We start from the raw sequence: 15,741 nt of genomic DNA, 5'->3' as shown, positions 1-15,741 counted from the left end.
CAATGCTTCTTCCACCCCTTTCAAATATACTCTGACAAGCATCAGATTAACAAGTAATGCTGCTAACCTATCCTTGGTTTCTTTAACAAAATGCACATTCTCTGGTATGCTGTTATTGGGATAAATAGAGAAACTGTCATTCAAACTTGACGCATCTTCTTCCTCTTCTTCTGCCTGACCAACCCCATCAGAAAGATAAGCGTCTTCATCTCCATCCTCTTCATCTAGTGCACACTGGGTAGAACCTCCCCAGGTAGCCATTGTCCTAGTGAACATTGGAGAAAAAAAAAAGGGGGGGGGGGGTGTAAATGGGGTTGTTTGGGAAGGGAGGAGTGATTTCTTTTTTTTTTTTTTTAGTTTATGACATTATTAAAACAATCTGTTGAAAATTACAAGTCTGTCTATCTTCAATTAATAAAGCTGCACCAAAATGAATTCAAGTATTACCTCACCAATGCAAAATGAAACTAGTATTCTTCTGATACTGCGACAGTTAAATAAAATTACTTACTGTTTTGGAAAATTATTACTTTATTATTGTTATTAAGGTGGAGATGAAGAAAAATTACTCTGAGCATTTAGCATTTTCCACACATTCTCCTCTCCTCAGATGTTTTTTCACCATATATGGAGCAGGGGAGACTATGCTGGCAAGACCCCTAAAACTGGCAAGTTGCCAACTAACAGTCACTTTAGATAGTCAAGAAATTAATTTACTGCTCTGTTATATCATCACATACAGTGCTCAGATGAAAACAGGAAACTGCCCCAAGACTGACATCTCGCTGAACAACAGAAGCGCCCACTAACACAGAGGGACTCATGTTCTTACTTTTCAGTCCTACTCTGCTGGGGAGTATGCTGAGCTTCTGATCCTTCACTTTTAACAGATGCAGCAACAGTAGATATTGTTTCTGCCAACTCTCTCCTCCTCTGATGTTCAGCCATTAAAGCTTCAAGTTGCTTTCTTCTCTGTCGCAATTCTTCTCTTAAAATCTCATGTCGTCTCATCTCAGACCATAACTGTTTGCAGTAAAATGGAAGACATTAGAATATAAACAAAATAAATGCAATCTTAACTAAAGCACATTAAAATTTCAATATTTGATAGTACACCGATACCTTTTTGTTCAGGCATTGGTATTATACTCTAACCGAAGCCACACCATAGAAAGCTGCAAAATACATCCAGTATTTGCTATTTATCCCACATACTGCAAAATCTAAAAAGGTAATTAAGCATTATAGGACAGAATTTTTTAGGAAAAACAGTGCATGTTTCACTCAAAACTGTGTTTTTATCACATAATTTATGCATTATTAGTTAGCTCTAAGTAGCATGACAGAATACTATCCTCTGGAGAAATCTGAAAATTGTGCTGAGTACTTCTTTGATAAAATAGAAAATACAACAAAAAGATTTTCTGCAACCTGCAGAAATTAAGTTGCATTGTATGTTTGAACAAGACCTAAGGAAGCCATGACTTACAAAGAGCAGCATATAAAGGAAAGGTCCATATAGAAAGAGACCTTTATGTACCTTAAGTTACATACAGAGAAAGCATAAATGGCAAGGTGCTTTTACAAAGATGTAAACAGCATAATGTAATGGCATAACATACAAAAACAACTGCATAAGTGAACTACACTGGGAAACGCAGACTTAAGAGAGACAGGCAGATGACAATGTACTGAAGCCTGAAAGCAACTAAACTAGCTGATGGTGCTGCAGCTAAGAAGTTTTCCAACAAAAATCCAGACATATTTCTATAATTAATAACCCAACCTGTTTGCAGAGTGTTAGCAAATGCATCAGCACATTCATTTTATAGACAGTTTCCTTTTAGTAGGAAGAATTCAGACCTTTTATTTAGTGAACAGAAACAAGTTGTCCTATAATGACCATTTGGAAGATGACAAAGTTCTGAAATTCTCTTCTTGGAGAAGGAAAATTTGGCTTTTAATGACAACAGTACAGGCATTGCCCAAGCAGCCTCACCTAAACTGTTAAAGGAAAATTTACAAGAATGCTGATGCAACTCACAAAGTTGATAAAAGAAGTTATTTTTTCAGATACTTGTTTCTCATGTCTACTCTAGCCAGCAAATACTTTTCATCACATATCCCTCCACCCCTATAAATGCTAGCATAATTTACATAAAGACTAAGTAATATAAGACATGGAAAATGCGTAGAAGATAAACTGCGTTTCAAACACTGACGTCATTTACTTCATGGATGACTTGCCTGCGGTATACACTACCAAATGTACACAGCACAAATTAAAAATTCATTCAACTTCCACATTATATTTGGAGAAAGATCTCTTGCCAGTTCAGGTCATTATTTACTTCCTTCCAGAGGTGAAACAAAGAAGTTATACATAGTTTGTTAAAATGGCTACTACTCTACTCCCCATGCCAAGTACTTAAAAATGTGTCCAAGTTACATAGAACTTTTTTTATTTTAAACCTTTAAGTCACAGAATATCAAGTAGGAAATACCTCACTGCCTACTGGTACAGATTCATCAAATTCAAGTAAAGGCTTCCCAGCTGTGTTACACTCATTCATGGCTGGAGTTGAGGTGGCTGGTGAAGTCTGCCTATTTGCTGGGCAGTTACCCAGGCCAGCTGACAACTGAAAGAGAAAGCAAAATGACAAAATAGAGTAGAGTGCCTTTCTAAAACTTACCTGCTGTTAAAACCCAACACAGTTCTGGCTTGATGAGATAGAAGAATTAGTAGTCAGTGAAAAGGCATTTTCGAATGAAGGCTAAATATTAATTTCAGAACTTAGCCAGGAATCAACAAAACTTATTTTAATTTAATATAGTATTATACAATGCTGTAGATTCACAGTATTGATAATTTACTGCTCACTTCATACAAAAACAGTACAACACTGTGCAATTCAGTTTGAATACAACGAAGTGTCGATCATACTTACAAGACACAATATTGTTTCAAAATAGCAGACCCTGTAAATGACTACTAAAAGGAGTGAAGATGCGGTGACTAGCAGGTATGGACAGACAAATTTCAGGCTCAAAATAAGATAGAAGGTTTTCTATCTTTAAAGACTTTAAATCAAGGCTTTTGAGGACAAACCACAGTCAAATTAGAACTTGATACAGCAATCACTGAGCAAGAACCTACAGTGGAATGAGATAACCAGAGCTCTTCTCTAGGCTAAGAAGTCCAGCTGCTTATAGTATACAAGTGTTATCACTTTTAAGTTTTTTCCAATTTTTATAGTGAAAAAAAGGTGTGAAAGATATCGTATGTCTCGTTGCTCAAAAGCTTAAGAAAGCAAAAGAAATACATTCTACCTACTTGAAGGTCAGGACAAGCTTTCTGTAACACTTGAATTTTTTCTTGAATTTCAATCAGTTTTCTTCTTTCTTCTTGTAACTGCTTAAGCTCCCATTGCTGCTGCTGAAGTTTAGCTTCATAAAACTTCTCTCTGTGTAAATAAGTTATCCGCACATTACTTGGCAAAAAGTTGCTTAAAGCATGATTCTACTATCCTTTGAGAAAGGCATACCTGGCTTTTTCGTTCAGTCCTACATCTTTTTGTAACTTGTTGGTACTAGCTCGGACGTTGTTTGGTTGTTGCTTTGTCTCTTCTATCTCACCCAAAAACAAGTCACCAATATTAGATGCATTTGCAATTGTTGCTTGAGGTTCTGGATCATCATCCTGAAAGGATGTCAGAAAGACAGTTAGGCTATTTTCAAGTTGATACACAAAATGTAACAACTTTAGTTTGTCAAACTAATTTTTCGAAACTAAACAGTCTGAATAGCTTTATCTCTAGTTCAGATCATAAACTGAGAAGTCATCATCTTCATGGCATCATGACTTTAAGATAAGTTAATGAGAGAATTTGAAGTTACAAAGCTCACACTACTGAAACTTGCACTATAAATTCAAGATAACTTGCCTCATTCTGGAAGCATAAACCACTTGAATTGTATTTTATGCCTACGACTGAGTGAAGAGAAACACACAAGCATGTCAAGAAACAAGAGGGAGGCGAAAAGAAGAATAGGAGACTGAGGTGAACAAGATTGCTTAATTGCTGTAGTCATAAAATTAAATATTACAATTAACATCTTAAAAACAAAACTACTCTTGAAAGTTAAATCTAAAATATTTTAGAAACAGTCTTCTACATGATTCTCTATTCCACTTTTCTTGTTTTCATAGTTTTTGTATTTTCAGTTCTCAACTTAAATTGAAAATATTAAAGCTGTAACCACTGCTTCTTTTGTTTTCCAACATGATTGTTGTTAACACAGAACCCGCTGAACAGGAGAGATCATCATCAGTGACCACATATGACACAGCTGCACAGACCTACAGTACCATTACTGAGTACATACAGATACAAGCCTTATAAATATGAAGGAAAGATTGAAGACATGCCATTAATTAGGTTATTTATTAAGGAAACTGATGTATCATCTCTAATTCTGATTTATACCACTGTACAGTTAACATCTCTATAGTGATGATAAAAAACAAGCCCGATCCAGATGCTGAGAAATTTCTGATAGCAGTGTAATCTTGAAATGACAATATAGCGTTTATACTGTTGCTATTGTAACATCTCCTTTCTAATTGAGATTGATTTTAGAGTTATCACATAAAGCCTTTACATTTCTGATACACCTATATGTATTCAGTATGCAGACATTACGTTACATGGTGCTCAAATGTGAGCATTCTGTAGGGACATTAGATTCATGAAAATATGTTTTTAATAAACATCACTAAATTAGCATGATATATTTAAATTAAAAACATTGCCAATTCACAGCTGGCCTTCAAGATTCTAAAAAACCAAAAACCACCCCCCCAAACCAAAATACCCCAACTTGAACATCCTGCAACATCTAAAGATTTTAATCAAAACCAAGCAATTTTTCCTCACTGATTGAATGGTGTTGTAAAACCTACAATTCAAAAACTAAAATTGATGAATATTCATTATAACCTTAAAAATGTAGATCAATATTATTTAAAAAAATATCAGACTTTATGGTTCATATTTTGTAATCCCATGCTAAGGTTAAGTATTAAGGCCATTCTTCTTTTAGGTTAGCATCCCCCAAGAAAATTCCAGATTTGAACTCCAGCAGCATCACCCTTGACTTCAGAAAAATCAAACAGTATCTCTTTTTCCCAGCCTAAAAATGAGCATTTTAAATGTTACACTAAGCAGAGTGTTTTGCCTATTAGAAGTTATACATTATATTAAATAATGAATGCTACATTTTTGTGCACAGATTTATATTCATAAAATACCTGCACCATAGCAGCAAGGTTTTGTAACTGTCTAAGTTTCTGTTTTGCAGCTATAAGCCTATTGATCTTCTGCTCAAATTCAGCATCTCCAGCAGCATCAGCCAGGCTGCTTCTGCGACTAGATATGGAATCTTCACTGACTCTGTCTTCTTCCACTTCATCATCTTCACCCTGGGGTAGGTCGGTATCTTTGTCATCCTCCCTATTATGACAGTCTGGAGGCAGGGAAAGGAGGAAACAAAACAGTACCAATGACACATTATTGAACTTCTGAAGTCCACTGTAATTACTGGACATTAGAAAAAGCTCAGCTTAATGATTAGACTCTTGAACATTTTGCTCAAACAAGGTTCTCTCAAATTCTGTGCGGCTATCAGAATTATTTGCACTAAGACTTAAAACTATTAGAATATTTTAGAACATACCTAGAGTAGAAGCCATTTTTAGAGTCCTTATATTAGCAGCAGATCGGTTATTTATTTCACAGTCTGTATTAAGATGTCTTCCATCTCTGTTATTAGTTCCACACTGTACATTTGAGTTGCTATTTACTTCACTCCAACTACTGATTCCTTGAGGATTTCTAGGGTAAAATGCATTACTCATATTAACTTTTTAAGAACTGATGTCGATGGAATTTTACTTCAGTCATTTTATTAACTGGCTTTTACGGAAATGTGTCCTGACCCTTTTTAAAAGAAAATAAAAATCAACCCCATATAAAAATCAGTCCAGACATTTGGAATTTCTCAATATCCATCTCTCCAACAGATTTTAAAAATTTTTTTAAGCAATCAGAAGCAGCTATGAATTATCACCTGCTATATCTACAACAATACAAGAGGCTTTCAAGGTATATGTCTACATTATAAAAGCTTTACATGATTCATAGCTAAATCAGTATTCATTTCTGCACAGTGAAGATCCTTGTTGCCCTGTTAGACGATAGCTCTGAATACCTCTCTAAACTGAAGTTTGGTTTTATTCCAGTTATTCAGTTTAGGCCCCTTAACCTTCTAGTGGAATTCCATACTCATAATTCAGTGCTTAAACACAAAGGAATTACAGATTTTGAAGTCTCTTATAGTGATTTTCTAAATGTCCAATCTAATCTACATTTGTTATGTAACTAAGTTACCAAGGACAAGATTATTATTAATCATCTGTATAAGAAAGCTACTTCAAATTAAAAATTATGTAAAGTTAATATAATCACAGAATTAAGTTACTTCTGGTTGACTGAAATAATGTATTGCTTCAGGAAACCTGTAACAACTTCGCTACAAAGATTTAGGATAACAAAAAAATATGACAACCTAATATTTGTAACAGGCTGTGGATCCTCATGTTCAGAATCAGTTTCCGATTCTTCTGTTTCTTCCTCTTCCTTAGTGTTTTCGTTCACAGCATCTGTCATCATATCAGATGTTTGCTCATAGTAGTGAACTAACTCGCGTAACTCATTCAGCCTCTTACGAACTTCATTTAGCTTCCTGAGGAGAAAAAAAAAGAATATGCTATGTGTTTTGTCATATTAATCAAATTCATGTAGAGTTGAAAAGTGTATATATCATTTATAGTTCTTAAAGTTTATTGTCATTTTCCTAGCTGTAAGAACCTTCTGCTCGAAGATCTGAACTCATTTAACTGTCTTGGACCATTTATTAAGTGGTCTATAATACTAAATTAAATAAGTTAAAATATGAAATGGTTTCTTAACACAGAACTTATTAAAAAAGTAACACTCAAAATCACTAAAGCACATTATGAAAAAAATTAAAGAACTTTTACTGAAGCTTTTCTGTTGGATTTAGATTGTCATCCTCTTCACTCTCATTCTGAGAAACCAGGGAATCAGGAGGATAGGGAGCAGATGCCAGGCTATTTGATTCACCATTGACAACAGTTACTAGGCCTACAGGACCAGAAGCAGCTGAAGTTGTACTTCTTTGATCAATACTCCTTTGAGGAGAACCTGAAGCAGGAAAAACTACAGAGAAGAAATATAGCTCATAAGAACAACTTGCAAAAAGGAACCTGCTTAACTGAATTATATTAAAATATAACTACAGAAAATATTACCAATACAAACCAGCAGTTAATAACTTCTTTTCTTAGATGAACAAAAGCTTTTGTCTTAAGTTCCATGGCATGCGATGCCAATAGTCAGAGAGTAGCAAGTAGCTTTTGTAAACAAGACTTCAGTCAGTTCCTTTTAGCTTTATTAAACTTCAGAAGTGGAAGGTTTCATGCTGTGAATCTGCCCAAAAAGCTCTTTTAAGGGTTTATTTACAGCTGAATTGCTTTTTTTGAAATTCAACATGATAAAAAGAAAAATCCTATCAATTTTTTTCCTCTGCTAAGCTCTTTTGTCCATATGCTGTAGAATGTAGATTTGAGATTTGATGTTTGCTTTTTCCAGCTACATGAAATCATATCCAAAGATGTTCATATCATATGCATTAAGCACATGTAGAAAGACAGGGGTATAATAATACAACTATTAATTAGTCTGCCCTTCTCTAGGAACATGCTTCAAGTGCCTCATTTCTTAACATTAACCAGAATACGCTGTGATCACCCCTCAGAAGTTTCCAGCTGTAGGACAAACTTCACGGGTACAAATGTATCTCAAGAAACAGAAAGCGAGAGCAGCAAGTAGGCCCACGTCAAGACTTTAAGGAGAAGAAAAAGCCATCTAAGGAACAAGCCAAAGCTCTAATCCACTCAGACAGTTAAGTTCCTCTGTTATGGCCTATGATCCAAGTCCCTGTGACTAGTGCATGATAAAGTCTTTTGACAGTGGACAAGCAAACCCCATAATGCCATAAAGCTACTAACATATGAAGTGCTGAGTATGTAAATACAGATGTACTGTGATAAAAATACAGAATGCTCAAGTTCATGTGGTACGCTTTGCAAGTCAGATGTGTCACAGACAAACCTTGAAGAAAAAAATCCTGTCGTCACATCCTCACATTAGTCAACTTTAATAATGTTATAAACCAAAGCGCTACTAGCAAAAACATTCATCATCATTACTTGTAGAGCTCTCCATTAAGCCACAAACTTATACAGAATTAAAAAAACGTTTACATAATATTGCCCCAGCACAGCTTTATCACCTGCATTTCATTAACCAGTTGCATGTACATTAAAAAAGTTGTATTCTTGAAAAGATTCAATTCTACCTATATTTACTTACAGGAGGAGTTATTTAGATGTTGGTCACGAAGCGTATGAAGTTCTCCTAACAGTTTGTCCATTTTTTGCTTTTTACCCTGCAACATTCGCATCTTGTTAAAAAGCTGCGCCTTCTCATCTGACAGGTGTTCGGACATTGAAGAGTTTCTGCTTTGTGAAATCTCTTTGGTAAGTGAAAGACTTTCTGCTTGCCTCCTATTGTCTGGCACAGACTGTGTCTAAAAAGATTAATTTCATTTTATTCAGAGTACTATGAAAAAAGCCAAATAAATTGTAAGAAACAAAAAGCCCTCTTATAGGCTTGCTAGGCTCAACACAAGAACAAACAACCTTATAAAGGGAAATTGATACTGAAAACACTCTCATGATACCCCAATTATATACTGAGTTAATATATAATTATACTGCAATATAGAAACTACTTCTGTGGACTTTCATGGAGAACTGTGAGACAGAAAGCATGGATCAGTCAGCTAGTAACTCTTAAGAACACAAAGATGCTGAGCTTTCAAGTTTGGGGGAACCCTAATTACTCCACTAGCAAATGCACACAAATAAGCAAGACGAACATGTAACTCCACTTTTCAAAAGAATAAGAAAAACGGACAATGGCAAAACTTATACAGCACAATCCAAGGACTGACCTGAGAATCATGAAGTTGGTTGTGAAAGCGCTGAATTAAGTCATTCAATTCTTCATTCAGTTCTGATGTAAGGCTTACTCCTGAAACACTACCTGTAGTCTCTGTTACAACTGGGCATGCAGAAGGAGGAAAAAAATATAAATACTTTTCCACAATTATGAAATAAAAGCTATTTCATGAAAATGTTTGGTTTAACAAGAACATCGATATGCTGCACCTCTTAAAAAACAGCAATTATTTTTAATGTTGTGTCCTTCCCACCAACTTCACTCATGAAAGATTACTTCCATTACAGAAATACTAACAAGCCAACTCACAGCTCCTTTGGGAAGAACCATAAAAAAGGACTTTATAAGTCTGTTCTGCGTTTTGCTAAAAAGGTCAGAGCAAAATGAAAACAACCAAGTTGACTGGGGTTGATGGAAACATTTTGCTTGTTAGAAACAAAATTGTTATTACTTAGTATAGCCAAACTACGAACAGTGCATGTAATTTTACTTCCTTAAAGTAATAAATTACAGGACACCAAGCTTTCATCTTGCTTTAAGTTGTAATCTTCACAGCTGCAAATAGATTCCTGGGGGCTTGTTCTTCAAAAAGCTTTGAGAGGAGTATGTTAAAAAGAAAGCTTTTTTCCGCTCCCTGAAAGCTCAGATTCAAACAGTACTAAGATATGAAACTGGCAGTTGAGAAATCCAAATAACTCTTTTTCCCCAAATAGGAACCAACACTTCAGAAGTAAAATCAAGCACAAATATTATTTATTTTCCCCATAGATCATGACTTTGTTACCTGTTTTACTATTTTCAAGTTTAAAAACATTTATTTTGCCCTATGTTGAATTTGAATCTTTACATTTTCTACCCTACAGTTCTGGCACATACCACATCTTTAAGTCAGTCAACACAAACAGCAGTAAGAAACTGTTATTAAGAGTGACCTAAGTGGAAATACGAAGCAAATAAAAACACCACCAAAGAATTAAAAAAATGAAGTTCTAATTTATCATACGTAATCCTATTTTCTACCCACTTCATCTACCTGCACCTCATCAAGATGGAGTTTTGTATATTTGAGGAACAAAGAGAAAGCAGATTCCAACACAGCTCTACTCCTGCAGAGCAGACAGGAGAAAAACAATTACTGAACACCATTTAAGAAAGAAGGAAACACCTTTCAAAGGCACTTGTTTCTCTTGGTCCTGTGGTAGCTTTCTAAAAGCTCTCTACCTACCAACTTCTCTGCTTCTCTTCCTATACTAAAATCTAGAGGTTTCTTAACTAGTTTCACCTTCTTTCCTACAGTCTACCAAATCAAGGATAGGCAAAAAAGCAGAAAAAGGAGCTTATCAAAGCAAGGAACCCTGAAGAGAGACATTTTGTAAAATGTAGAAACCAATGCTTATATTTCTACAAATTAAACTGTTTTAAATACAAAAACTAACTGTAGTAAGAACTGCTAACCCATATACCCTCTAATGGAGCCTAACGGCAATTCTTATGGGGAAGAGTCATGGAACAGTAACGCAAACCGAATCTGAACTTGCTCAGTGCTAAAATGTTATTCCCTACAACTGCACATATAACTGTACCCCATTTCCAAAGAAAACTAAACAGGATTTAGGGAAGGGTGGGGTGCAGGACAAGTTTCCAACAAAAGATAATTCACATGTCAACAGTGCAAGGACAACTGTCTCCCTTTTAAGATTGAACTCTTAAGAAAACAACTCTGCTGACAACCTTTAAGCAAATATCAAAAAGAAGTCTCTGTCCCAAAGATAATTTTTGAAAATTTTTGTAAAGTTGGGAATATATGAAAATGAATTAGAAGAATGCTTTTAAACTGAAGGTTATAACATAATGGTGGTGCTTTATCATCAAAGCCATGCCCCCAATTCACATGCAATAGAATTCCAGAGTTCTAGTTTCATATTTACTTACATAACCGCTTTCGCAACTTCCTCCTTACTTTTATTGGATAAACCATTAGTCTACCAATGGCTATTAAATCGTCAAGTAACCAGCCACCAAAAAACAACCCCATAAAAAAGCAAACAAAAACTTAAAACTACCAACTGCCTATAGCCAGAAGGATGCAGAAAGGGAGAGAACACTCTGCAGCTCCCACTCTGATTCTTTCCTTCAAAGGTCTGGTACCCTGATGGACACGAGAGGTAGACTCCTAATCTGACATGGTAGACCAGTTCTTAGGAGATAAACCCACACTTTCAGGATTTGACAAGTAAACCACAGATATCAGGTGTGTGGTCTTTAACTGACACATCATTTTACAATGTTACATTGTCAACTCTTTTCAGAAGTAGAAGACTTGCAGTCTGCAGTAGAAGACTTTAAAAAAGTGCATTATCAAAAAAAGACTTTTTAATGTGTATTCCACAATTCCAGCTTTAATCATGCAATAGGCATGCTAACATGCTATCAAAGATACAGTCATTCCACATACCAGAATCATCCATGACAGCAATTGCTTGCTCTGCTTTATGCTGCAAAGCAAGAAGAGCTGCCTGTCTTCCTTGAAGAGCCTTCAATTGCTCCTGCTGTTGTAGCATCCTTTTCAATAAATCATGCTGCTTCTTCAAGTTCTCTAACTCCTCTTTAGCTTCCTGTTGAGGATCTCTGGCCTGCAAGATATGGAAGAACATTACTGTAATCATGACAATTTATTTGTTAATTACTAGTGACAGAAGTGTCAAAATAAGCAGGACTTTAATAGAATCAAACAGCTTATTTAGTGTAAAAAGGTGAAAATTAAATGACTTCACCTTTCCGGTAGTCCTTTTCAGTCTAAATATTTTAGACACCCAATAGGGAGAAGCCTGTCCCACCAAGACATGCTTACCACTCCTGGTGGTTAAGTTTTCTTTAGAAATCCAGTCATCTGCCCTAACATGTCCCAAAGACTAACCCAAGCATCCCTCTGTCTTTTGAATCATAAGAGGGCATTAAGCTATAAGACTGGTAAACCTAAGCAAGATAAGACATAGTATCTTGGGGCTATATACAATACAAGATCTAGATTGATTTACTGGCCTAAAATCTCTAAATTTTCAGCAGAATGTTTTGGGCAGTTATTCTTCTCTAATGTGTTTAGTTTTGTATGCTATATTTATGCCATTGATACTAGAATAGACCAGATTTAGGTAAATCAATTTCAAAACAAAAACCATGCATAGAACCCCCTCTATACTATATTTTCAAACATATGGAAATAGAGCTGAAGAAATGAAAGCATGTTGGGCAGTTACAATATATTAAAATTGTTTTCCTCATCCTATCCTAATTAAAAGCCGAAGATTTGCCTCAAAACCTTTATTCAAGGATTGTCAACAAATTAAGTATTTTAATGAGACATCCATAGTTAAGATCCTGATACTATTTGAAGTTGGATTATCGCACTATGCAGATGAAACCATGGAAAAAATTGCCTCCTTTTTGTTAGGAGTTGACAAGTATTTAAGAAGAACATTACTAACTTAAAAGGATCATCTTCCCTCCACATAGTGCTGAGTTCCTGAAGTACAAAATTCTCTCAGTCCAAAAATTCCACACAAAATGTCAGAATAGAAGCAGGCATCTTATTAACCAGTTCTGGGTACCACAGAATGCTCAACTTTCCAGCAGAGAAAGGAAAACACATTCAGAATTCTAAACTATTCAAAGAAGTGTCACTAAAACATGCACTGCAACTGGCACTGATCATTCCTGTTAAATTTTCATCTTTTATATATAAGAAGCAGAGTAGAGGCAAAATAGAGTACACAATGAAATCAATACAGGAAGGAACAAGGGGAAGAAAGGGAAAAAGGGCAGGCATCTCAGTCTCACTCACCTATTAAATAATCCAAGCTTTATCTAAAGCACCAGATTTGCTTGAGTTCATTAAAATCACATAACAAATTTGTCAAGCTTAGTTCTACATTTAGACTAATAAGCTTGACAAAACATTTAAGCCTTTTATTTTACGGGGGAAAAAAAAATCTAACTTAGACTTTTTTTTTTTTAAACAGAGTAAGAGACAAAGCCATAGAAAAGCTGGGAACAGATAACAAAAGAAGTTTTATACTCCAAGCCCCTTAGTCTTCCCCCTTTCAACCAAATATTTATATAAAGAGCTACACAAAAACATTTGTGGAACAAGTTAAGGCTACTATTCTCTAATTTATTTTCTGTATATGGTACTAGCTTAAATTTGCATCGGCAGACTATTGGTGTAAACATGACAAGTGTCTGAAAAGTCACATTTACAATAGGTTTTCCCAGAAAGAGAAGAGCAAAACTGGAAGGATCACCTAGATAAAATCAGAACACCTGCTATGCAGGGCTACACGTAATATTTTCTCTGTCAATGTTGACACTTCAGAAGAGAAAGCTGTCAAACATCTCTGAAGAAAAAAACACTCTAGGCAAAGAAGAGTCATTCAATGAAAAGACAGCTGGATACAGATAAGCAGGCCAAATGGGAACTTTCACTCTAAGTAACAAATACATTTGAAGCAGTTAACAAGAGGAAAAAAAGACAGGGGAAAAAAAAAGATCAGCATGTATAAACCCTATTTTAGGCTAAAATAATATTTTGAAGTGTACCTTTGAAGGCAATCCATGTTCTTGGCTATTAATCCTACAAGGCCAGATTTCCCTGTCATTCAGAGCAGCTCTGTCACTTTTCCCTTTAAGGCTTGCTGTAACATCAATGTCTGTAACCTGTTCCTGTGAAGCTGAATGCCCTAGTTTGTCCTCAATGCGGGGCCGAATGCTCAAACTAAAAGATACCTCCTTTATTAAATAGTTTAGTATGTTAGATTTTGAACACGTGCTTCAACTTAGCATGCATTTTTAAGTTACAAACCTACCCACTTGTATCCTGTCAACTAATGAAAATTAGTATCAAACAAAATCTACTAAAGAGCAAAGACTTTTTAGTCATTCTTAGAATTTTCGTAACAATAAGGTTCCATATAGCTATCAACCTTGTAAGACTAGGAGTATTCATTCTCCATGTAACATATTCAAGCTGCATGTAAAGAGAAATTAGATGCAAAATGAAGAGCCAAACACAAAACTAAAACTCATTTTGCAAAGGTGAAGAAAAATGCAAGTTTACAGGCATACTTCTTGAAAACTGTACTGGTCTTTTTCTGCATTTTTCAATTTATTTTTTTTTTAAGTTAAAAGTACATCTTCCATGTCTATCATTTTATTTCTTTGCATGTATAGAAGGCGTTCTTATAAAGCTAAAAATAATTACAAAAAATTCTTAAAGTTTTAATTGCTGTTTTGCTTCCAAGCACGTAAATTCTCATCTGTAGAACATTTGGAGTACTCACTGGCTAAAAGAGTACCAGCTCTCTAGTACTTTTCCTCAGTATAGTAGTATTGGAAGATGTTATTAAAATGCTTTTGTGTTTTACAACTTATATCTACTACAAGAATTGTTTACCACGTTAATATAAAAGCTTTTATAAATAGAAAGAAAGATTGTCGGTGTATCTCAGAACTAAATTCTGAACACATTTTCTAAAAGGTGCTCATCTCTCCAGAAAGGACAGAAACTTCTGTGTTAGGTCAATACTTGTATTTCTAGAAAGATGCTTGGGCAATGGTCCACTAAAGACTCATTTCTAACACTCTCCTCATCCAACACCAGCAAGTTTTCCCCACTAACAGAAACAAACTTATAGATGAAAAATTATATAGAAAACTATTCCTTCCTGCATCAATCCAGTGCATGCTCTGCCAAAGTAAACATTTAACCCTTCGTTCTACTTTGAAGAAAGACTAAATATTTTTAAAAACTAATCAAGATACATTGTTGTTGTGACAGAATCATTAATTTTTTCCCCATGTTAAAAAAAAAATTACCCACACATGCATGAACACCTCCTGAACAGAGTGTTTGGGGATTTACTATTTTTTAATTGAACTGCAGATTATGACACTATCACAACAATCACGACAAAACCAAAACAAAGTCTTCAATTCTAGCACCTTAATTACTAAAAGGCAGCTTACCGTGGTATCTGAAGCCTCAGACTGCACATCAATGTTTAGCGATGTGCTCTCACCTACAGAACCAGATCCCACAGCTGAATCTATAGTCCGAACATCATCCTCCTCATTTTCTCTAGCCTGAAATATTTCATTGGCATAAATCAAAAGCTATATAAGGGGGCAGTAAGAATTAATTATGGAAGGTACTACATATCAAAACCAACACCCCCAGTAGCACCATCAAAACATCAATGGTCAACTCCTAAAAAAGCTTACAGTGCAGAAACAAACATATTATGTTCTCAAACTTACAAGCATCTTTTGCAAAAATTTCAGATAGGATTTCTCCTGCTCTTTAAGGTGATCTATAAGATGTGATAAACGCTCAACATTGGCCGATCTTTCATTTTTCTCTACAAGATCATCCCGCATGGAGCTGGCCTTAGCAATATAGTCGCGAATTTGAACTAGTCTGCTCACAATCTGTAAAGACACTGAAATTACTGAATGCATTTAGCTACAGCTTTAACGTATTTAATGTACAAGACACGGTGATAGCAACAGCAAAGTAGTA

The 15,741-nt window shown here is 35.2% G+C and overlaps 1 protein-coding gene across 1 annotated transcript in view; it reads right to left on the bottom strand.

The window, feature by feature from the left end:
- The window catches only part of PCM1 (pericentriolar material 1), a 39,577-nt gene that overhangs the window by 21,025 nt on the left and 2,811 nt on the right, over positions 1-15,741 (bottom strand). The window contains exons 4-17 of the mRNA XM_059818125.1: positions 15,480-15,650; positions 15,189-15,305; positions 11,623-11,800; positions 9,160-9,269; positions 8,517-8,733; positions 7,103-7,286; positions 6,628-6,804; positions 5,737-5,894; positions 5,312-5,526; positions 3,546-3,700; positions 3,335-3,464; positions 2,505-2,639; positions 833-1,023; positions 68-265 (exon numbers count right to left, since the gene is read on the bottom strand). Coding sequence (XP_059674108.1) covers positions 68-265; positions 833-1,023; positions 2,505-2,639; positions 3,335-3,464; positions 3,546-3,700; positions 5,312-5,526; positions 5,737-5,894; positions 6,628-6,804; positions 7,103-7,286; positions 8,517-8,733; positions 9,160-9,269; positions 11,623-11,800; positions 15,189-15,305; positions 15,480-15,650 — 2,336 coding nt within the window. The remainder of the gene's footprint in view (positions 1-67; positions 266-832; positions 1,024-2,504; positions 2,640-3,334; positions 3,465-3,545; positions 3,701-5,311; positions 5,527-5,736; positions 5,895-6,627; positions 6,805-7,102; positions 7,287-8,516; positions 8,734-9,159; positions 9,270-11,622; positions 11,801-15,188; positions 15,306-15,479; positions 15,651-15,741) is intronic.

The sequence above is a fragment of the Gavia stellata genome, chromosome 5 (genome assembly GCF_030936135.1).
Source record: "Gavia stellata isolate bGavSte3 chromosome 5, bGavSte3.hap2, whole genome shotgun sequence".
In the NCBI taxonomy this organism is placed as follows: domain Eukaryota; kingdom Metazoa; phylum Chordata; class Aves; order Gaviiformes; family Gaviidae; genus Gavia; species Gavia stellata.
This window is presented reverse-complemented; position numbering and strand designations above follow the sequence as displayed.